Source organism: Trachurus japonicus, chromosome 1 (genome assembly GCF_045865225.1).
Source record: "Trachurus japonicus isolate A0001 chromosome 1, Traja_1.0".
Lineage (NCBI taxonomy): Eukaryota > Metazoa > Chordata > Actinopteri > Carangiformes > Carangidae > Trachurus > Trachurus japonicus.
The window spans coordinates 36199218-36219345 of NC_140907.1; the positions used below are offsets into that span (position 1 = coordinate 36199218).

Consider the following 20128-nt stretch of genomic DNA (forward strand, 5'->3'; position numbering starts at 1 on the left):
AAAAAAACCAAAAAAAACACTAGGTCACATTGAGCAGGTGTTCAACTCAGTCAGTGAATTAGGAATAAAAATGATTTTGAAACTATTGTTTTAAAGCAAAAAAAAAAAAAAAAGCATATTGTTGCTTTCAGTCTTCAGTTGAGTTAATCTGACACGTGTCAATATGAAATGCAGGAAGTGGTACTTTCTGTTAATTTGTATTAATGCTGACTGTTGAATCCCAGTAAATATTATGAACTATACTCACCAGTATTTAAGAGGGTGTTGAAAAAATCCTGATGGACTTTATTTTATTTGTCTTCAGACAAGAACAGAGAGAGATCCGTCTCCAACGAGGCTCTGCTGTCTCTCTGATGCTCTCACTCTTCTCAGTAACCTGATGCTGAAGTTTGTGGTTTTGTGCCAACGGCCACTGCAGCACAGTTCCTGTGTTTTGTTTTCTGCTTCAGATTTACTGACAAAAATGTTACATCTAATAGTCCAGGCAAAATAGCGTTTTACGACAGACTAATTGTAACAGAATGTTTTTCACCATACATCATTTCTATGAGGTGTCCAGAACAACATACTAAAATTATTATTATTATTTTTTAAATCCCCTGTTTTCAATTCAATTCAATTCAATTCAATTCAATTCAATTCAATTCAATTCAATTCAATTCAATTCAATTCAATTCAATTTTATTTGGGTGGGACAGTGTAAGTTCATGAACAAGACATATAGAATTGTAAACAAGCCAGATTTTAGCCACAGGCTAATTTCCATCTGTTGTCCCATTTACAGATGTTCCCTGGAGTACAAATACAATAAATAAAAAACACATCGTCCAACACATTAAAATCATATTGTCATGTTTTACAGATGTGTCTCACTGATGCTGACAGCTCAAAGATAATAAAAGATTTAGAAATACACTTAAAGTCCCTGAAAAGTGACACTGGATTCGTCTTCTGAGTTAATCACATCCCAGACATATTATGTCCTATTAACCATCCTGCCAATTTTGGATGCTAGAAAGATTCGTTCAGTAGGTGAAATTAGGTTTTAAAATCATGACTAAATGAGGCAGTTCTAGCAGCTCTGGATGTCTGCTGCAGGCACAGAAGCCCCACCCACTTGCTGAGCTTCGTCAAGTTTCAACTGTAAATCAAATGGCCTACTGGCCGGCCAACTATGCTGATGCTACTGCTAACTGTCACATCGTACCCGAGCAGCTACGGGCTTGAGCTATACGCTTGAGCTGGAGTCTGAGTCCAGCTCTTATCTGAATGTCTCTGATACACACTGAGCAGTGAGGGAAATATGCTGGGGCCGCTGCTGTCAGCACATGAATCTCTGCTACCCTGATAGCGTTAGCTCGGCGGCTAACACTAGCCCGGCGCTAACGTGTTAGCTCGACTAGCCCGGCGCTAACGCGTTAGCTCGCCGGCTAGCCCCGTTCGTTCACCCCGAGCCTCCGTGGTCCCGAGCCACTGCAGCATCGGACCCACGGCTCACCGCCACAGCAACGGGAGCCTTGAAGGCTACACCGCAACAACACTTACCACGTTTACATGATGTTTTTAAAGCGGAATTAATTAATTCCGAATTAAATAGTTCGGAATTAAAATATTTTTCGAGTTTACATGGACATAATAATTCCGAATTAGGTTTTACATGGAAAACACGTTAAATCGCCTTTATTTAATTCCGCTCAACGTCTGGAGGTCGGGAAGCGTTCTGATTGGACAGAGGGTACACGTGTTTACGTATTTACGTCTACTGGAAGAAAACAAACTCCATTCCCAGTGTGTGAAGTGAACAGAGCTGCAGCCGCGAGCCGCTCCGCTGCTCCTAAACTTAACAACAACTTAGAAGCAGAAAGTTTCTCCTCTTAACTGCCAGGATGGCCTTCCCTGGGTGTGTGAGCCTGGCCGCCCCCGCCGCCGCTGCCGCTACTGCTACGGCGGGGAAGGCGAAGCTCACTGATCGCCTTCCCTGCCCCCAGCGGCGGCGGTGGCGCCGGGCTCACACACCCTCACTGCCCGGATCGCCTTCCCCGGTGTGTGAGCCACCGGCGGTCGGGCAGCGGGGTCTGTGGAGCGGGTTCATGAAGCCTGGTTGTCCCGACATGATTCACTCACAACACTGCGGCTGTAACGTTATGTTGTGTGTGTTGTAGCCGAAAAGTAGGCTATAACATAACGTTACAGCCGCAACACACACACAGAGCGGCGAGTCAGTTAATACGCATGCGCAGAACGACCGGAATTATTTTTAAAAAGAATAAACGTTTACATGATAGAGGAATTAATTAATTCCGCTTTAAAATAGGAATAAACCACCCACTTAATTCGGAATTAAGTTTAATTCCGAATTAAATTTTCACTCGGAATTAAGTGTTTACATGATCTTTTTAAAGCGGAATTAATCCGAATTAAATGATTTTAATTCGGAATTAAAGCTCTCATGTAAACGGGGCAAATGAGGGCCGCCACCGTCAGCACAGGACGAACGGGCCTAGCGTTAGCCGCCGAGCTAACGCTATCAGGGCAGGCGGAGATTCGTGTGCTGAGGGCGGCGGCCCTCAGTTTTGTTGCCGGTGTAGCCGTTGCTGTGGCGGTCAGCTGTGGGACGGACGCTGCAGAGGTTCACCTGGACTGTGGCTGTTTTGGCTTTTAGAGTTTTGCCACCGGGCGCCGGCTGGTCCCACGGTGGCAGTCTCATTAGTTTGTTTGAATTAAAAGTGGAGCTTCATGTTTCACATGAGAGCAGCGCTGCCTCTGGGATCTGTATAAACTATGTTCAAATAACACCACATTTACATCAATAAATATATGTTTTACAATGACTTGATAAGTCTGCATTACATTTTATTAAGACAGAGACCAAGCTAGTGGACTGGGAGCTCCGGCGGCACACCAGTCCAGAGGTAGTGGCAGCAGATGGTCGTTGGCATTCTTGAAGTATTTATAATGTTACTGTGTACATGGGAGGAGTTATGAAAGTAGGGACTGCAGTGCGTCACGGCGTCCCCCTCTGTAAGCCTGCCCTTAAAAACAAAGACCACTGAAGCAGAGTGAAACTGTGAAACCCTAACCTCTAAAATTAAGCACTGTACAGAAATGAGTCTTTTTGCATGTTTTTATCAATACATTTCGAGCATTTTTAATATATTTTGAAACAAAACTCCAATTTCACTTTACAGGGACTTTAACAGTATTAGGAATTGAACTATTTAAAATTTGATCATTTTGTCCTTGTTTGGTTTGTTTTTCAAACCCTAATCCACTACAATCCTGTATTCACATCACTGACATTGCTGTAATATAAAGACTGTGACTGTTGTGTACTCTGAACCATTTCACAAGTCTATTGATTGTTGTCAATGATCAGGCATTTTGATTGACAGGACAGATGATCAGAGGGGCAGAGTTTTTACCTCCATCATTATTACAGGGACTGAAGTATGGGTGTAGTTTGTCAGTAAAGCAGCAGCCAGTGAAGGAGTAGATGAGAGCTGCAGCATCTACGTCATAAAAGGAGACCAGACCCTCCTCATAATCCACAAACACCCCCACCTTCTCAGATTGAGAACAACTGAGGGGCTACCACCAGCTTTGTACTCATTTCCATTTCTCAACTTTATTGTCCAGTAACCTCTCTGAGGATTCAGTGTGATGATTCCCTTCCTGTCAGTCGACTCTCTGGCCACTCCCACATCCCACTTAGTTTTTCCTTTAACCTGAACCTCAAAGTAAAATCTGCCTGAAGAGAAACTCTGTTTCCCTAAGACACTTGGACATTTATCAAATCTCTCTGGGTTGTCTGGGAGTTTCTTCCTCACATCACAATGATGAACTTGTTTTCCATCACCAGACAGGATGAGTCTAGGATATGTTGTATCAGGATCCAGAGTCACATCGACTGCAAACTGCTGGACCCTCTTCACCTCAGCCTTCATCTTCATCTTCTCCATCTGTCCACGAAGCGTCTCCACCAGCTGAGACACAGCTCTCTCCACAGTCCCCTCATATGATGGTGGACGGACTCTGACCTGTGTCCAGTCCTTGGTGGGTGGAACAGCTTTCAGGGATGGGAAGCTTTGGAGGAGGTGGAGGTGGTCTTCAGAGAGTGAGAGCTGCTCCACCTCAGTGCTTCTCTTCTCCAGCTCAGAGATTTCCTGTTCCAGCTCTGTGATGAAGTCTTCAGCCTGTTTCTCTGAGCTTTTCAGTTTCTCTTCGATCTCCTTGATGAGCTGCTTCAGGCCTCTGTCAACAGACTCCTTCAGAGCAGTGAAGACCTCAACACCTTCTGCTTTCTCTCTGTCTGCAGCAGCTTTACTGATCTTCACTGACTGTTTCATCTCCTCAATCTTCAGTCGTCTCTTCTGGATCATCAGCTGAGTTTCAGCCTCTGTCTTCTGCAGCTCTGCCTTCTTTCCTTCATATTCTTCTCTCAGAGGAACAAACTCATGAGTCTTGTGGTCTAAAACAGAGCAGAGCACGCAGACACATGTCTGGTCGGTCTGACAGAACAGCTCCAGAGGTTTATCGTGCTTCCTACACATCCTGTCCTCCAGGTTCTCCACAGGCTCCATCAGCTGATGTCTCTTCAGACCTGACAGTGTCAGATGAGGCTCCAGGTGAGTCTCACAGTAGGAGGTCAGACACACCAGGCAGGACTTCAGGGCCTTCAGTTTGGTTCCAGTGCAGACGTCACAGGGAACTTCTCCTGGTTTGGAAACTTGTTGCTCTGAGCTGCTGCTGCTGGTTTTCTGTTGAACTTCACGTCTGAACTGAGCAACAACCTCAGATAACAGAGTGTTGATCTTCAACTGAGGTATTGTTTCAAAAACCTCTTCACACATTGGACACTGATATGGTACATTAACGTCCCAATGCTGAGTGATGCAGCTCTGACAGAAGTTGTGTCCACATGGTGTACTGACTGGATCAGTGAAGACATCCAGACAGATGGAGCACAGGAACTGATCTTCAGACCTCAGGTTGCTGGCAGAAGACATGTCTACACACTGAGGACAAAGATTGAAGTCAAAAACAACATTTGAAATAGGAACATTTCCATTGTTGCCAGGATAAATAACATAAGTTACTGTTTAATTTTGCTGCTAAAAGTCACTTAGCTAGACTTCTTAAACCAATACTGTGCAGTGCTCAGCAACAGTGACCACTGCAGCTCCAGGTACAACAACACTGAGACAGGGCAGAGGGAGGATTTAATGTCTTAAATATAATTTGAATGTCTCCAGAAATACATACCAATGAGCATCATATAGCTCACTGGGTAGAGCAGGCGCCCCATATACAGAGGGTATAGTCCTTGCTGCAATGACCTTTGCTGCATGTCTTCCCGCCTCTCTCTGTCTCCCCATTGTTTGTCTCTCCAGCTATCCTATCAATTAAAGGCATAAAAGCCCCCCAACAAGAAGCATTTTTCGGGCATAGTAACTTTACAGGAACCGTCCTCTCACTCAGCCCCCACGGCTCCCAGACTGCTCTTGTTGTTGTTATTATTCTGGAAGTGCAGAGGTTTTCTAATAATGCTGGGTCTTGCTGCTTCATGCTGTTTCAATTGTCACGTAATAGCGTGATCATGTAGTTTCCTGTTCACTTATACATTTTTACTGCTACTATTATCATACATCTAATACTGAGTTATCTTTTTTCTGGCTGTGTAGATGTTTTATTTTAATAACACTGTGTTTAAAAAATACTGATTATTTTGGGGCTTTCTCTTGGCATCACATCCTGCTCTGGGTATGAGCACAGAGTAAACCACAAGCCCGACCCGGGAGTTTTTCAGGGGCAATCTGAGTAACTTCCCTGAGGCAGGGACTCGTTTGGCCGCTATAAAACTTTCAGGAGATGAAATATTTTTTAAAAAACGTTTTACACAGTGATATAAAATACAGACACAAAATTTAGGCACAACTATTTGCAGATCATTGATTTTGAATTTGATTCTCATACATAAAAAAGGCTTGTATTCCAAATTTCAGTGTCCATGTGTTCTGAAGTGAACAATGGTTTTACATTAAAGGCACGATTGTTGCTAGTTTCTTTTTCACCACAGTGAAGGAATACTTTAACCAACAAACATAACGGCTCCAAAGGGCCACATCCCTGTTTTAACAATCTATCATTTTATGAAGAGGTTTCATCAAGAGGAAACTGTTGATACCCTTCCAGGGTGTGGCACCAAGATGGAACTCAATGACAACTGTTGGTGAAAGTGTGACTGTGTAAAAAAAAACAAAAACAAAAAAACACTAGGTCACATTGAGCCGGTGTTCAGCTCAGTCAGTGAATTAGGAATAAAAATGATTTTGAAACTATTGTTTTAAAGCAAAAAAAAAAAAAGCATATTGTTGCTTTCAGTCTTCAGTTGAGTAAATCTGACACGTGTCAATATGAAATGCAGGAAGTGGTACTTTCTGTTAATTTGTATTAATGCTGACTGTTGAATCCCAGTAAATATTATTAACTATACTCACCAGTATTTAAGAGGGTGTTGAAAAAATCCTGATGGACTTTATTTTATTTGTCTTCAGACAAGAACAGAGAGAGATCCGTCTCCAACGAGGCTCTGCTGTCTCTCTGATGCTCTCACTCTTCTCAGTAACCTGATGCTGAAGTTTGTGGTTTTGTGCCAACGGCCACTGCAGCACAGTTCCTGTGTTTTGTTTTCTGCTTCAGATTTACTGACAAAAATGTTACATCTAAAGCCGCGTTTCCACTACATGGTACCGGCTCGACTCGACTCGACTCGGCTCGGCTCTGGTACCAGGTACTATTCTAGAGAGTGTTTCCATTACAGGATAGTACCGGCTTTAGAGTGGCCGGTCGTCATAGCGACCGGCGGCGCTTAACAAAATAAAACAAAACTATAAACAGGATTTTCCCCGTGGTTATGCCACATTTTTACCTTAATTAAAAGCTCCGGAGTAATTTGATAGTTTACTATATGACTTGTGACTTGTTACGAGTGAGAGCGGAGGCTCTCTGCCTTCACCTGGCCTCTCACGGCTGAAAACCAACCTTGCAACATCCGTTACCTGGCCCCCGGTGTCCCAGCTCTCCTCTCCTCTCTGCTGCACCGCCACACAAACGAGCTCCGTAACTGTAAGCCTTTGTTTTTGACAGTTAAGACTACACATCATAACATCCTATGTGTTATATAAAGTTAGCCACCGCTCCGTATTGATTTTTCGCCGGCTTCGTTGTCAACAAACCCACATGGCCAGACGGGGAGAGGAGGGGAGGGGAGGGGAGTGGCGGGGGGGACAGCGACAGCGGAAAAGCGACCAGACTTGCATAGTTTGTTCATTTCAAAACATTTATTTATTGAAATGTGGTGATATCTGATGACCCGCGGCCACCGGTGACGACTCTCTGACCAATCAGCAGTCCGCAATGTTTACACGTCACATTTTAGTACCGCTTCAGCCGTTTTGGAACCGCGGCTGAGCAGGTACTAAAAAAATAGTACCGGGTACCAGATTCCAGGTACTTTTACGTAATGGAAACGCAAAAAGGCCGAGTCGAGTCGAGTCGAGCCGGTACCATGTAGTGGAAACGCGCCTTAATAGTCCAGGCAAAATAACGTTTTACGACAGACTAATTGTAACAGAATGTTTTTCACCATACATCATTTCTATGAGGTGTCCAGAACAACATACTAAAATTATTATTATTATTTTTTAAATCCCCTGTTTTCATTTCAATTCAATTCAATTCAATTCAATTCAATTCAATTTTATTTGGGTGGGACAGTGTAAGTTCATGAACAAGACATATAGAATTGTAAACAAGCCAGATTTTAGCCACAGGCTAATTTCCATCTGTTGTCCCACAGATGTTCCCTGGAGTACAAATACAATAAATAAAAAACACATCATCCAACACATTAAAATCACATTGTCATGTTTTACAGATGTGTCTCACTGATGATGACAGCTCAAAGATAATAAAAGATTTAGAAATACACTTAAAGTCCCTGAAAAGTGACACTGGATCCGTCTTCTGAGTTAATCACATCCCAGACATATGTCCTATTAACCATCCTGCCAATTTTGGATGCTAGAAAAATTCGTTTAGTAGGTGAAATTAGGTTTTAAAATCATGACTAAATGAGGCAGTTCTAGCAGCTCTGGAAGTCTGCTGCAGGCACAGAAGCCCCACCCACTTGCTGAGCTTCGTCAAGTTTCAACTGTAAATCAAATGGCCTACTGGCTGGCCAACTATGCTGATGCTACTGCTAACTGTCAAATCGTACCCGAGCAGCTACGGGCTTGAGCCTGAGTTTGAGTCCAGCTCTTATCTGAATGTCTCTGATACACACTGAGCAGTGAGGGAAATATGCTGGGGCCGCTGCCGTCAGCACACGAATCTCTGCTACCCTGATAGCGTTAGCTCGGTGGCTAACACTAGCCCGGCGCTAACGCGTTAGCTCGACTAGCCTGGTGCTAACGCGTTAACTCGCCGGCTAGCCCTGTTCGTTCACCCCGAGCCTCCGTGGTCCCGAGCCACTGCAGCATCGGACCCACGGCTCACCGCCACAGCAACGGGAGCCTTGAAGGCTACACCGCAAAAACAATTAAGGCCACCACCGTCAGCTCAGGACGAACGGGCCTAGCGTTAGCCGCCGAGCTAACGCTATCAGGGCAGGCGGAGATTCGTGTGCTGAGGGCGGCGGCCCTCAGTTTTGTTGCCGGTGTAGCCGTTGCTGTGGCGGTCAGCTGTGGGACAGACGCTGCAGAGGTTCACCTGGACTGTGGCTGTTTTGGCTTTTAGAGTTTAGAGTTTTGGCTGGTCCCACGGTGGCAGTCTCATTAGTTTGTTTGAATTAAAAGTGGAGCTTCATGTTTCACATGAGAGCAGCGCTGCCTCTGGGATCTGTACAGACTATGTTCAAATAACACCACATTTACATCAATAAATATATGTTTTACAATGACCTGTTAAGTCTGCATTACATTTTATTAAGACAGACCAAGCTAGTGGACTGGTAGCTCCGGCGGCACACCATTCCAGAGGTAGTGGCAGCAGATGGTCGTTGGCATTCTTGAAGTATTTATAATGTGACTGTTAGAGGGTGAGCCTCAGAAAACAGGATAGCTGGTTGAGGCGGTGGATTATGGACGATGAATCCAGTTAAAGAATCAAGGGACTTGGAGAGAGGGAGATCAACTCTTTCTTCTTTAATAAAGCTTGTTGGACTTCAACCACATTGTACAACATGTACATATCTGTTTGTATGGATGCGTGTGTGGTCTGTAAAAGATGAAACCAAAAACTACATTACAAATGGTCTGCATATTTAGCAAAATATCAATTAGCACTCCCAAATACAACTGCCATGTAATAATGTGGGAGCCTTATATCAGATATAATTCACAGTAAATAATTAAACAGTTAACCTCTATTAGCAAAGGCATGGCTACACCCACAGAAAGGGTTAAGTTAGCATATTAGCATCACAAACTGGAGTAAAATAATTATCCATGAACAATGTGTATAAGACACTCAAATTTCTTAACAACACTGGAGCCTTAGGTACATTATCTACAGTAAAGTAAACAACTCGACACCCCCAGATTCCTCATTGACAATAAACCCAATCATGACAGTAAACAGAGCTGCAACACATTGCTAGCAATCACTTAGCTCCAATGCTAGTAGTAAACAGAGCTAGCAGCTACTTAGCTAACTCACCATACACACAACACATTATCACCATGTTATGTAACACGAACTGAAAGAATAATAGAACATCCACAAATAACAAGCAGAGACACTTACATTTCTTCAAGAACGCACACAGGATAAGGAACAAAAGAACACACAGAAAGTCTGTGCAGCTTCAGTCTGCTCTGCTGCTGGCATTCCCCAACTTCACCAGCCCGCGTTACCGTCTCTGACCAGTAGGTGGTGCCTCACCTATAGGGCTTTCTCACAGTGACTGTGCACATGGGAGGAGTTATGAAAGTAGGGAGTGCAGTGCGTCACGGCGTCCCCCTCTGTAAGCCTGCCCTTAAAAACAAAGACCCCTGAAGCAGAGTGAAACTGTGAAACCCTAACCTCTAAAATTAAGCACTGTACAGAAATGAGTCTTTTTGCATGTTTTTATCATTACATTTGGAACATTTTTAATATATTTTGAAACAAAACTCCAATTTCACTTTACAGGGACTTTAACAGTATTAGGAATTGAGCTATTTAAAATGTGATCTTTTTGTCCTTGTTTGGTTTGTTTTTCAAACCCTAATCCACTACAATCCTGTATTCACATCACTGACATTGCTGTAATATATGACTGTGACTGTTGTGTACTCTGAACCATTTCACAAGTCTATTGATTGTTGTCAATGATCAGGCATTTTGATTGACAGGACAGATTATCAGAGGAGCAGAATTTTTACCTCCATCATTATTCCAGGGACTGAAGAATGGGCGTAGTTTGTCAGTAAAGCAGCAGCCAGTGAAGGAGTAGATGAGAGCTGCAGCATCTACATCATAAAAGGAGACCAGACCCTCCTCATAATCCACAAACACCCCCACCTTCTCAGGACCAGACCTCAGATTGAGAACAACTGAGGGGCTACCACCAGCTTTGTACTCATTTCCATTTCTCAACTTTATTGTCCAGTAACCTCTCTGAGGATTCAGTGTGATGATTCCCTTCCTGTCAGTCGACTCTCTGGCCACTCCCACATCCCACTTAGTTTTTCCTTCAACCTGAACCTCAAAGTAAAATCTGCCTGAAGAGAAACTCTGTTTCCCTAAGACACTTGGACATTTATCATATCTCTCTGGGTTGTCTGGGAGTTTCTTCCTCACATCACAATGATGAACTTGTTTTCCATCACCAGACAGGATGAGTCTAGGATATGTTGTATCAGGATCCAGAGTCACATCGACTGCAAACTTCTGGACCCTGTTCACCTCAGCCTTCATCTTCATCTTCTCCATCTGTCCACGGAGCGTCTCCACCAGCTGAGACACAGCTCTCACCACAGTCCCCTCATATGATGGTGGAGGGACTCTGACCTGTGTCCAGTCCTTGGTGGGTGGAGCAGCTTTCAGGGATGGGAAGCTCTGGAGGAGGTGGAGGTGGTCTTCAGAGAGTGAGAGCTGCTCCACCTCAGTGCTTCTCTTCCCCAGCTCAGAGATTTCCTTTTCCAGCTCTGTGATGAAGTCTTCAGCCTGTTTCTCTGAGCTTTTCTGTTTCTCTTCGATCTCCTTGATGAGCTGCTTCAGGCCTCTGTCAACAGACTCCTTCAGAGCAGTGAAGACCTCAACACCTTCTGTTTTCTCTCTGTCTGCAGCAGCTTTACTGGTCTTCACTGACTGTTTGATCTCCTCAATCTTCAGTCGTCTATTCTGGATCATCTGCTGAGTTTCAGCCTCTGTCTTCTGCAGCTCTGCCTTCTTTCCTTCATATTCTTCTCTCAGAGGAACAAACTCATGAGTCTTGTGGTCTAAAACAGAGCAGAGCATGCAGACACATGTCTGGTCGGTCTGACAGAACAGCTCCAGAGGTTTATCGTGCTTCCTACACATCCTGTCCTCCAGGTTCTCCACAGGCTCCATCAGCTGATGTCTCCTCAGACCTGACAGTGTCAGATGAGGCTCCAGGTGAGTCTCACAGTAGGAGGTCAGACACACCAGGCAGGACTTCAGGGCCTTCAGTTTGGTTCCAGTGCAGACGTCACAGGGAACTTCTCCTGGTTTGGAAACTTGTTGCTCTGAGCTGCTGCTGCTGGTTTTCTGTTGAGCTTCACATCTGAACTGAGCAACAACCTCAGAGAACAGAGTGTTGATCTTCAACTGAGGTATTGTTTCAAAAACCTCTTCACACATTGGACACTGATATGGTACATTAACGTCCCAATGCTGAGTGATGCAGCTCTGACAGAAGTTGTGTCCACATGGTGTACTGACTGGATCAGTGAAGACATCCAGACAGATGGAGCACAGGAACTGATCTTCAGACCTCAGGTTGCTGGCAGAAGACATGTCTACACACTGAGGACAAAGATTGAAGTCAAAAACAACATTTGAAATAGGAACATTTCCATTGTGGCCAGGATAAATAACATAAGTTACTGTTTAATTTTGCTGCTAAAAGTCACTTAGCTAGACTTCTTAAACCAATACTGTGCAGTGCTCAGCAAGAGTGACCACTGCAGCTCCAGGTACAACAACACTGAGACAGGACAGAGGTAGGATTTAGTAATGTCTTAAATATCAGTTGAATGTCTCAAGAAATACATGCCAATAAACCAATTTATTCTTGAGCATCATATAGCTCACTGGGTAGAGCAGGCGCCCCATATACAGAGGGTATAGTCCTTGCTCCAATGACCTTTGCTGCATGTCTTCCCGCCTCTCTCTGTCTCACCATTGTTTTTCTCTCTACTATCCTATCAATTAAAGGCATAAAAGCCCCCCAATAAGCAGCGTTTTTTTGGGGTAGAAACTCTCGGCTCCCAGACTCTTGAGGCGACGTGCAAAAGTTTCAATCATTGCATTATCAATGTGCGGGATTTTTTTTTTTACTGCTTTGTTATTGTTTTTATTCTGGAAGTGTTGAGGCTTTGTAATAATGCTGGGTCTTGCTGCTTCATGCTGTTTCAGTCGTCACGTAGTAGCATGATCGTGTAGTTTTCTGTCCACTTAAAGCAGAAGTAAGCGATCCGGTGGTTTTGGCTAACTTCCTGTCAGCAGATGGAGTTAGCAGTCCCCGCCCTCGTCCCTACGTCACCACATTCACGCGCATCCCTTGGCTGCACACACAGAGAGGACCGCCCCTTTATGCCGTTCTCTCTCCTCATTGGATAAAGGTTGTAGGATACAAGGAAAGTTTTCTCCTCGGCTTACAGCAGAGCAGTGACTGACAGACCTGTGTTTCGGACCAAACTCTCTATTTAAGTGATTGCTGTCGGACGATATAACTATTTAAGACTTATATTAACACAAACATTCCGCTTACTTGTGCTTTAAATACATTTTTACTGCTACTATTATCATACATTTTTTACTGAGTTATCTTTTTTTCTGGCTGTGCAGATGTTTTTTTTTAAACAATACTGTGTTTTAAAAAATACTGATTATTTGGGGGCTTTCTTTTGGCATCACATCCTGCTCTGGGTATGAGCACAGAGTAAACCACAAGCCCCGCCTGGGAGTTTTTCAGGGGCAATCTGAGTAACTTCCCCGAGGCAGGGACTCATTTGGCCCCTGTAAAACTTTCAGGAGATAAAATATTTTAAAAAAAAGTTTTACACAGTGATATAAAATACAGACACAGCATGTTGGCACAATTATTTGCAGGTATTAATAAATCTTAATTAGATTCTCAAACAAATGTTAAAACGGGTTGTATGCCAAATTTCAGTGAACAATAGTTTTACAGTACATAAAAGGCATAATTGTTAGGCTACTAGTTTCACCACAGTGAAGATGATAGCACATCAGAAATACTTTAACCAACAAACATAACGGCTCCAAAGGGCCACATCCCTGTTTTAACAATCTGTCATTTTATGAAGAGGTTTCATCAAGAGGAAACTGTTGATACCCTTCCAGGGTGTGGCACCAAGATGGAACTCAATGACAACTGTTGGTGAAAGTGTAGACTGTGCTAAAAAAAAAACACTAAGTACATTGAGCAGGTGTTCAGCTCAGTCAGTGAATTAGGAATAAAAATGATTTTGAAACTATTGTTTTAAAGCAAAAAAAAAAAAAAGCATATTGTTGCTTTCAGTCTTCAGTTGAGTAAATCTGACACGTGTCAATATGAAATGCAGGAAGTGGTACTTTCTGTTAATTTGTATTAATGCTGACTGTTGAATCCCAGTAAATATTATTAACTATACTCACCAGTATTTAAGAGGGTGTTGAAAAAATCCTGATGGACTTTATTTTATTTGTCTTCAGACAAAAACAGAGAGAGATCCGTCTCCAACGAGGCTCTGCTGTCTCTCTGATGCTCTCACTCTTCTCAGTAACCTGATGCTGAAGCTTGAGGTTTTGTGCCAACGGCCACTGCAGCACAGTTCCTGTGTTTTGTTTTCTGCTTCAGATTTACTGACAGAAATGTTACATCAACTGGTTTACGAGGCTACAAAACATCCACACAAAGACACTAATAAAAATAGGAAATGGTTTAATAAACATAAGAATCACAGGACATTAAAAAACAATCTGAGAGGCAAGGGCAAGGCAAGGCAATTTTATTTGTATAGCCCGTTTTTACAAACAGTTTGTCTCAAAGGGCTTTAAGAGAGAGAGGCAGGCAAGCCCATAGCAATCCCTGCAGGTTACACCAAGCAGGTTACAGCCACATCCTTAATGACAGTAGTAAATACAGTTAACCAGGAAACACTGACTTTGTTACTTATGAAGTCAACCCCATCAAACTAAGATCCACTGATCTTTGTGATCTGAGTGACACACACACACACACACACACACACACACACGGTCCAAACGAAACCAAGGAGTCACAGCTAAGCAATAGTGATTGAGTAATACACAAGTGACCCAACCAAAAGCGGACTGCCACAGCCACAACACAATTAAAGGACACAATGTAGACACAACTACACAAATGTTGCCAACTTACACCTACCGTACATAGTAACCGAGTAACCCAACAAATGTACTGTGCAGATACAACAATTCACATCCCAAAAGTTACTGTTCATCAGTTAACACAGAGACTCCAGAAAAAACAGAACAAAACCAAATGTAGAGTCAAACCAAAAGAGATTGTGATTAAACTGCTGTACAAACAAGGGCAAGGTTAGAGTAAAGTAATGTTGTGAGGCACCCCATGATGAAGGTTAACTAGGTAGACTTTAAACTTTGAACTCTGCAAGTCAACAACGGACCTGAGGCAAGGCCCACTGCCACACCCAGAAAATGTACCCACACCCAGATACCACCAAAAATAAAAAGGTAAAAAAAAAAAAAAATAGAAGAAGCAGGTGGATGTTGTTTAGCAATCAGGGCCTGGGTGGAGCTGTAGAGGAACAAGGAGAGGGACAAGCAAGGCTGAACCCTTTCAGACTTAATTTAAACCAACACTAAGGAACTTTTCAACCTTCATAAAATATTTTCATAACTTTTGTGATGATACATCGACTTACAACAGGTTGAATGACCCCTCTGTCATGGCCTGAGGGGGTCTATGTTGCCTTCACTGGCATAAGCAACTTTGAGGAGCATGGTAGGAACCCTGCTCTCACTTTACTTTCACTTTCACTTTTGCGAGTCACAACAAGGAGGGAACAGGCAAAACGGCACTTTAGCAATGGATTATGTTTGTGTTTTCACTTTGAAATGATCCACTGGAAACAGAAACTTAGTTTTGATGTCTTCTGTTAATTTTAATGCAGGATATTTACAGGGCTTCACGCTAGTGTTCATGGGAAATGGAGTCTTCCTTCAGGCAAAACACTACCGCTTTGGTCCACAGGTGCCGCCAAACTCAACCAAAACTGAAAGTTCTTTAGTACTGCTTTAAATGTCTTGCAGTTAATAAATAATCTATGGAAATGTCCATTATTCTGTCCCTCGACTAGTGATGGTGTGATGAGGTCCTGTGAATGTGTTGAATCTTTCCGACTAGTTGCTTCACCAAAAGGCTGATTACAAGCCCCATTTAAAGGCCGAGTGTGTGCCTGGAGGCAGATCGGATCCTGAAGGGACTGGAGAGGCTGGTAGGATGGCCCAGGAAGCGATTCAAGTCAGAAATGTGAAGATTGCTGATGTTAAAGAAAGGCCAAGTGGTGGAAAAGTTCTGGTTCTCTGTTTCATGGTCACAAATCCCCACCCTCTCTGAGAAACCAGTTAAAGGCTGGGGAAGATCTTTGACAGCTGCCATAAGAACAAGTACAAGGAGCTGGAAAGTTTGTTGAAGGCAGTTGACAAGACCGGACTTCCTGGCAAATTCCAGGTGTGGATGTACCAGCACAGGATTCTGCCAAGAGTACTGTGGCATATTTTCCTCCGCGAGTTCACGATCTCCACCATCTCAAACCTGAAAAGGCGAGTAAGCTGTTAGGGCTCCTAAGAAGCTTGAGCAACATCGGCCTCTGTGTAAACACCTGCAAACTGAGGCTCCCTCTTTAATCCATCAAGGAGGAGTCCAAAGTTTTGCATATGAGGGAGGTGCTGCAGTTCTGAGAGTCAAGAAACCCTAAAGTCTCTCGTGGAGGGGTAGCAGTCAGAACTGGCAGGAAGTGGGGGTAAGATGTTGCAGTGGAGCAGGCAAAATTACAAATATGCTATCAAGTCCTGGCAGGAGCAGTGGCCAGAGGAAGGACTGGGCTAGGAACCTTCACAGCTGCTTGCTCCGACAAGGCTTGAGGAAAGGAATTGAGGCAACTAGTCCAGAATGAAGTGACAACAATGGCACAGTAAGGCACCTAGACCAGATGGCAGCAAACTGTGATGAGGAAGACCTTGTGGGCTGACCTTTGGTGAGCAGAGTCACACTGCATCAGGTTTCTGGTCTAGGTGGCCTGTGATGTCCTTCCCAACCTATCCAGCTACTAGGGATGGGCATTTGAAGAAATCTTTTTGATCGATCTTCGGGAAAATTAACGATCAATTTTCGATTAATCGTTAATATTAATATTAATATTAATAATCATAATTTTTTTTAAAAATGCGTGCGGCTATGGCGTGTGCCAGTAATCCAGGGCAGTCCCCGTGAATGAAGAAGGTCAGACAACAACGTAGCTCCACGGACGTCTGTGTGCTGCCGGTGCCGGCATCATTTAGGTAAAAAAAAAAAAAGCACTGTTGCGCTGCCTGGCTCACCTGCAGCTGAGCTGTCAGAGCAGCTCTGCTGTCCCTCTCTCTTCAGCCTCGTGTTTGGCTGCACTTGTACAAAAAAAAATCGCAGGCACTTTCAAACTGTGAACGCGTGTGTTTTATTGTTTTTTCTGTGGCCAACACCACGGAGCGGCGCTCTGATCAGCGCGGCACAGAAAAGAGAAACTAACTATGCAGGATATTTACCTTAAGTTTCATTTTAACCATCGTTAAACAGCTTCGGACTAGTTGTGATGTTAGATAAATGACTTGTAGCTTGTAACTTACAGAGAGAGTGGAGGCTCCTTCCACACTGCTGCTGAAAACCAAACCTGCTAATCAGAGCGGAGCCGCGGTGTCTCAGCTCACATCTCTGCTGCAACGAGTCTGCGACACAAACGTGCCCTGTCATATTTAATGAATTATTTTACTCTTAAACCATGTAATAATAATAATAGGCCTGTATAATAATACTTATATGGAGTTTATTGGTTGTTATGAAAAAATAAACCCGTGGTTTATTTTTCCATGACAACCTCTGCCCTCTACATGATCCCTTATTATAAATCGATAAAAATTTTCCGTGATCGATAAAATTCTTAACGATCAATAATCGATCATCGATTAATCATGCCCATCCCTACCAGCTACCCAGAGCTGGGCAGCCCGTTCCCGACTTCTTCAACGTTTTCATACCGTTGTTCCTGGAGCCGGAGCCCTGTCCGTGTCTGCCGTGTCCAGGAGACACTGCACCACTGCCAGACTAATCCACCATCGCTGAGCTCAAGATGTCCGCCGTGAGAAGCATTTCACGGCGGACATTTATCCTATCTGTAACACTGCTGTAATATGAAGACCACATCTATTGCATATTTACTCTGTTCACACACAATGATAAGATTTCATTCAGCAGTGTATTGATTGTTGTCAATGATCAGGCACTTTGATTGACAGGACAGATGACCAGAGGAGCAGAGTTTTTACCTCCATTATTGAGATAAGGAAGTATGGGTGTAGTTTGTCAGTGAAGCAGCAGCCAGTGAAGGAGTAGATGAGAACTGCAGCATCAACGTCATAAAAGGAGACCAGACCCTCCTCATAATCCACAAACACCCCCACCTTCTCAGGACCAGACCTCAGAGTGAGAGGGACTGGGGGGCGAGCACCTGCTTTGTACTCATTTCCATTTCTCAAATATATCGTCCAGTAACCATTCGGAGGAGTCAGGGTGATTGTTCCATTCCTGTTGATCGACTCTCTGGCCACTCCCACATCCCAGTCAGTTTTTCCTTTATTCTGAAAGTCAAAGTAAAATCTGCCTGAACAGAAACTCTGTTTTCCTAAGACACAGACACTAGGATCAAATCTCTCTGGGTTGTCTGGGAGATTCTTCCTCACATCACCATCATGAACTTGTTTTCCATCATCAGACAGGATGAGCCATGGATTTGCTGTATCAGGATCCAGAGTCACATCCATTGCAAACTGCTGGACCTTCTTCATCTCAGCTTCCATCTTCATCTTCTTCATCTGTTCATGGAGCGTCTCCTCCAGCTGAGACACAGCTCTCTCCACAGTCCCCTCATATGGTGGTGGACGGACTCTGACCTGTGTCCAGTCCTTGGTGGGTGGAGCAGCTTTCAGGGATGGGAAGCTTTGGAGGAGGTGGAGGTGGTCTTCAGAGAGTGAGAACTGCTCCACCTCAGTGCTTCTCTTCTTCAGCTCAGAGATTTCCTGTTCCACCTCTTTGATGAAGTCTTCAGCCTGTTTCTCTGAGCTTTTCTGTTTCTCTTCGATCTCCTTGATGAGCTGCTTCAGGCCTCTGTCAACAGACTCCTTCAGAGCAGTGAAGACCTCAACACCTTCTGCTTTCTCTCTGTCAGCAGCAGCTTTACTGATCTTCACTGACTGTTTCATCTCCTCAATCTTCAGTCGTCTCTTCTGGATCATCTGCTGAGTTTCAGCCTCTGTCTTCTGCAGCTCTGCCTTCTTTCCTTCATATCCTTCTCTCAGAGGAACAAACTCATGAGTCTTGTGGTCTAAAACAGAGCAGAGCACACAGACACATGTCTGGTCGGTCTGACAGAACAGCTCCAGAGGTTTATCGTGCTTCCTACACATCCTGTCCTCCAGGTTCTCCACAGGCTCCATCAGCTGATGTCTCCTCAGACCTGACAGTGTCAGATGAGGCTCCAGGTGAGTCTCACAGTAGGAGGTCAGACACACCAGGCAGGACTTCAGGGCCTTCAGTTTGGTTCCAGTGCAGACGTCACAGGGAACTTCTCCTGGTTTGGAAACTTGTTGCTCTGAGCTGCTGCTGCTGGTTTTCTGTTGAGCTTCACGTCTGAACTGAGCAACAACCTCAGAGAGCAGAGTGTTGACATGCAGCTCAGGTCTTATTTTGAAAACTTTGTTACACATTGGACACTGACACCTGTTATTAACGTCCCAGTGCTGAGTGATGCAGCTCTGACAGTAGTTGTGTCCACATGGTGTAGTGACTGGATCAGTGAAGACATCCAGACAGATGGAGCACAGGAACTGATCTTCAGACCTCAGGTTGCTGGCAGCAGACATGTCTACACACTGAGGACAAAGGGAAAAAAACAATCATTTTTCAAAATACTTTCACTGAACTGTCTAATTCTGGAGCTGAAAGTCACTGAGCTTCACTTCTCTAAGCTATAGTGTGTAACTTTTTCAGGTCTGTTGAATGTCCGTTATATCCATAGCACAACACAAATCTCTTGTGGTATTTTTCACTGTTTTTTGTTTTGAAACGTTACCATGCTGCGCACAGGAAATGAAACATTTTACTTAAACCAGACAGGAGGGGGAGGAGGAGCAGTGGGTCTCCTAGGAACAGGTAGAGACAAGTACCCAAGACACAGTTCATGAGGCTATGATTACATAGAGACGATCTGAATAGAAAATGCAAAAGTGGCGTTGTGTACCCACATTTTATTCTGCCTTTAGACGAGCATTTTTAGGGGGGAAATCTGTGTGCCAAAAGTTTGTGGAATCCAATTACGTGTGCATGCCAGGCGGCATGCCTATGACGTAAACACGTGCGACATGAGCAGATTGTAGCAGACTTTTGCGTTTTTACCCTTTAGACGGGAACCCAATGGTGGTTCAATGTTCAAGCCCCAAAAACGCCGTTGCCATCTAAATGAAAGGCACATCCTATAAAATAATTTGTCCTTTTTAGCCATTTTCACCAGCATTGTTGTGTAACCCGGTCCTAAATGGATTGTAGCTACTACACAGGAAAACCCTGGTCATTCAGCAGAAGGAA

General features: G+C 43.9%; 2 protein-coding genes and 2 pseudogenes across 2 annotated transcripts in view; all 4 read right to left on the reverse strand.

The window, feature by feature from the left end:
• gtpbp2b (GTP binding protein 2b) overlaps positions 1–17636 on the reverse strand; it is a 61039-nt gene extending 43403 nt beyond the window's left edge. The window contains exon 1 of the mRNA XM_085786530.1: positions 17584–17636. The gene's annotated coding sequence lies outside the window, so the exon portion shown is untranslated. The remainder of the gene's footprint in view (positions 1–17583) is intronic.
• LOC146992447 (E3 ubiquitin-protein ligase TRIM21-like) lies at positions 3347–5128 on the reverse strand (annotated as a pseudogene).
• LOC146992448 (E3 ubiquitin-protein ligase TRIM21-like) lies at positions 10375–12021 on the reverse strand. Its single transcript, XM_085790620.1, has one exon. The coding sequence runs from the start codon at positions 12019–12021 to the stop codon at positions 10375–10377; it is 1647 nt and encodes a 548-aa protein (XP_085646746.1).
• A 27-nt stretch (positions 17637–17663) lies between the features above and the next one.
• On the reverse strand, positions 17664–19562 carry LOC146992449 (E3 ubiquitin-protein ligase TRIM21-like; annotated as a pseudogene).
• Between the last annotated feature and the right edge of the window lie 566 nt (positions 19563–20128).

Bases quoted from the DNA above. Each gene is read 5' to 3' on its own strand.
- LOC146992448 (XM_085790620.1), bottom strand. From the start codon at position 12,021: ATGTCTTCTGCCAGCAACCTGAGGTCTGAAGATCAGTTCCTGTGCTCC.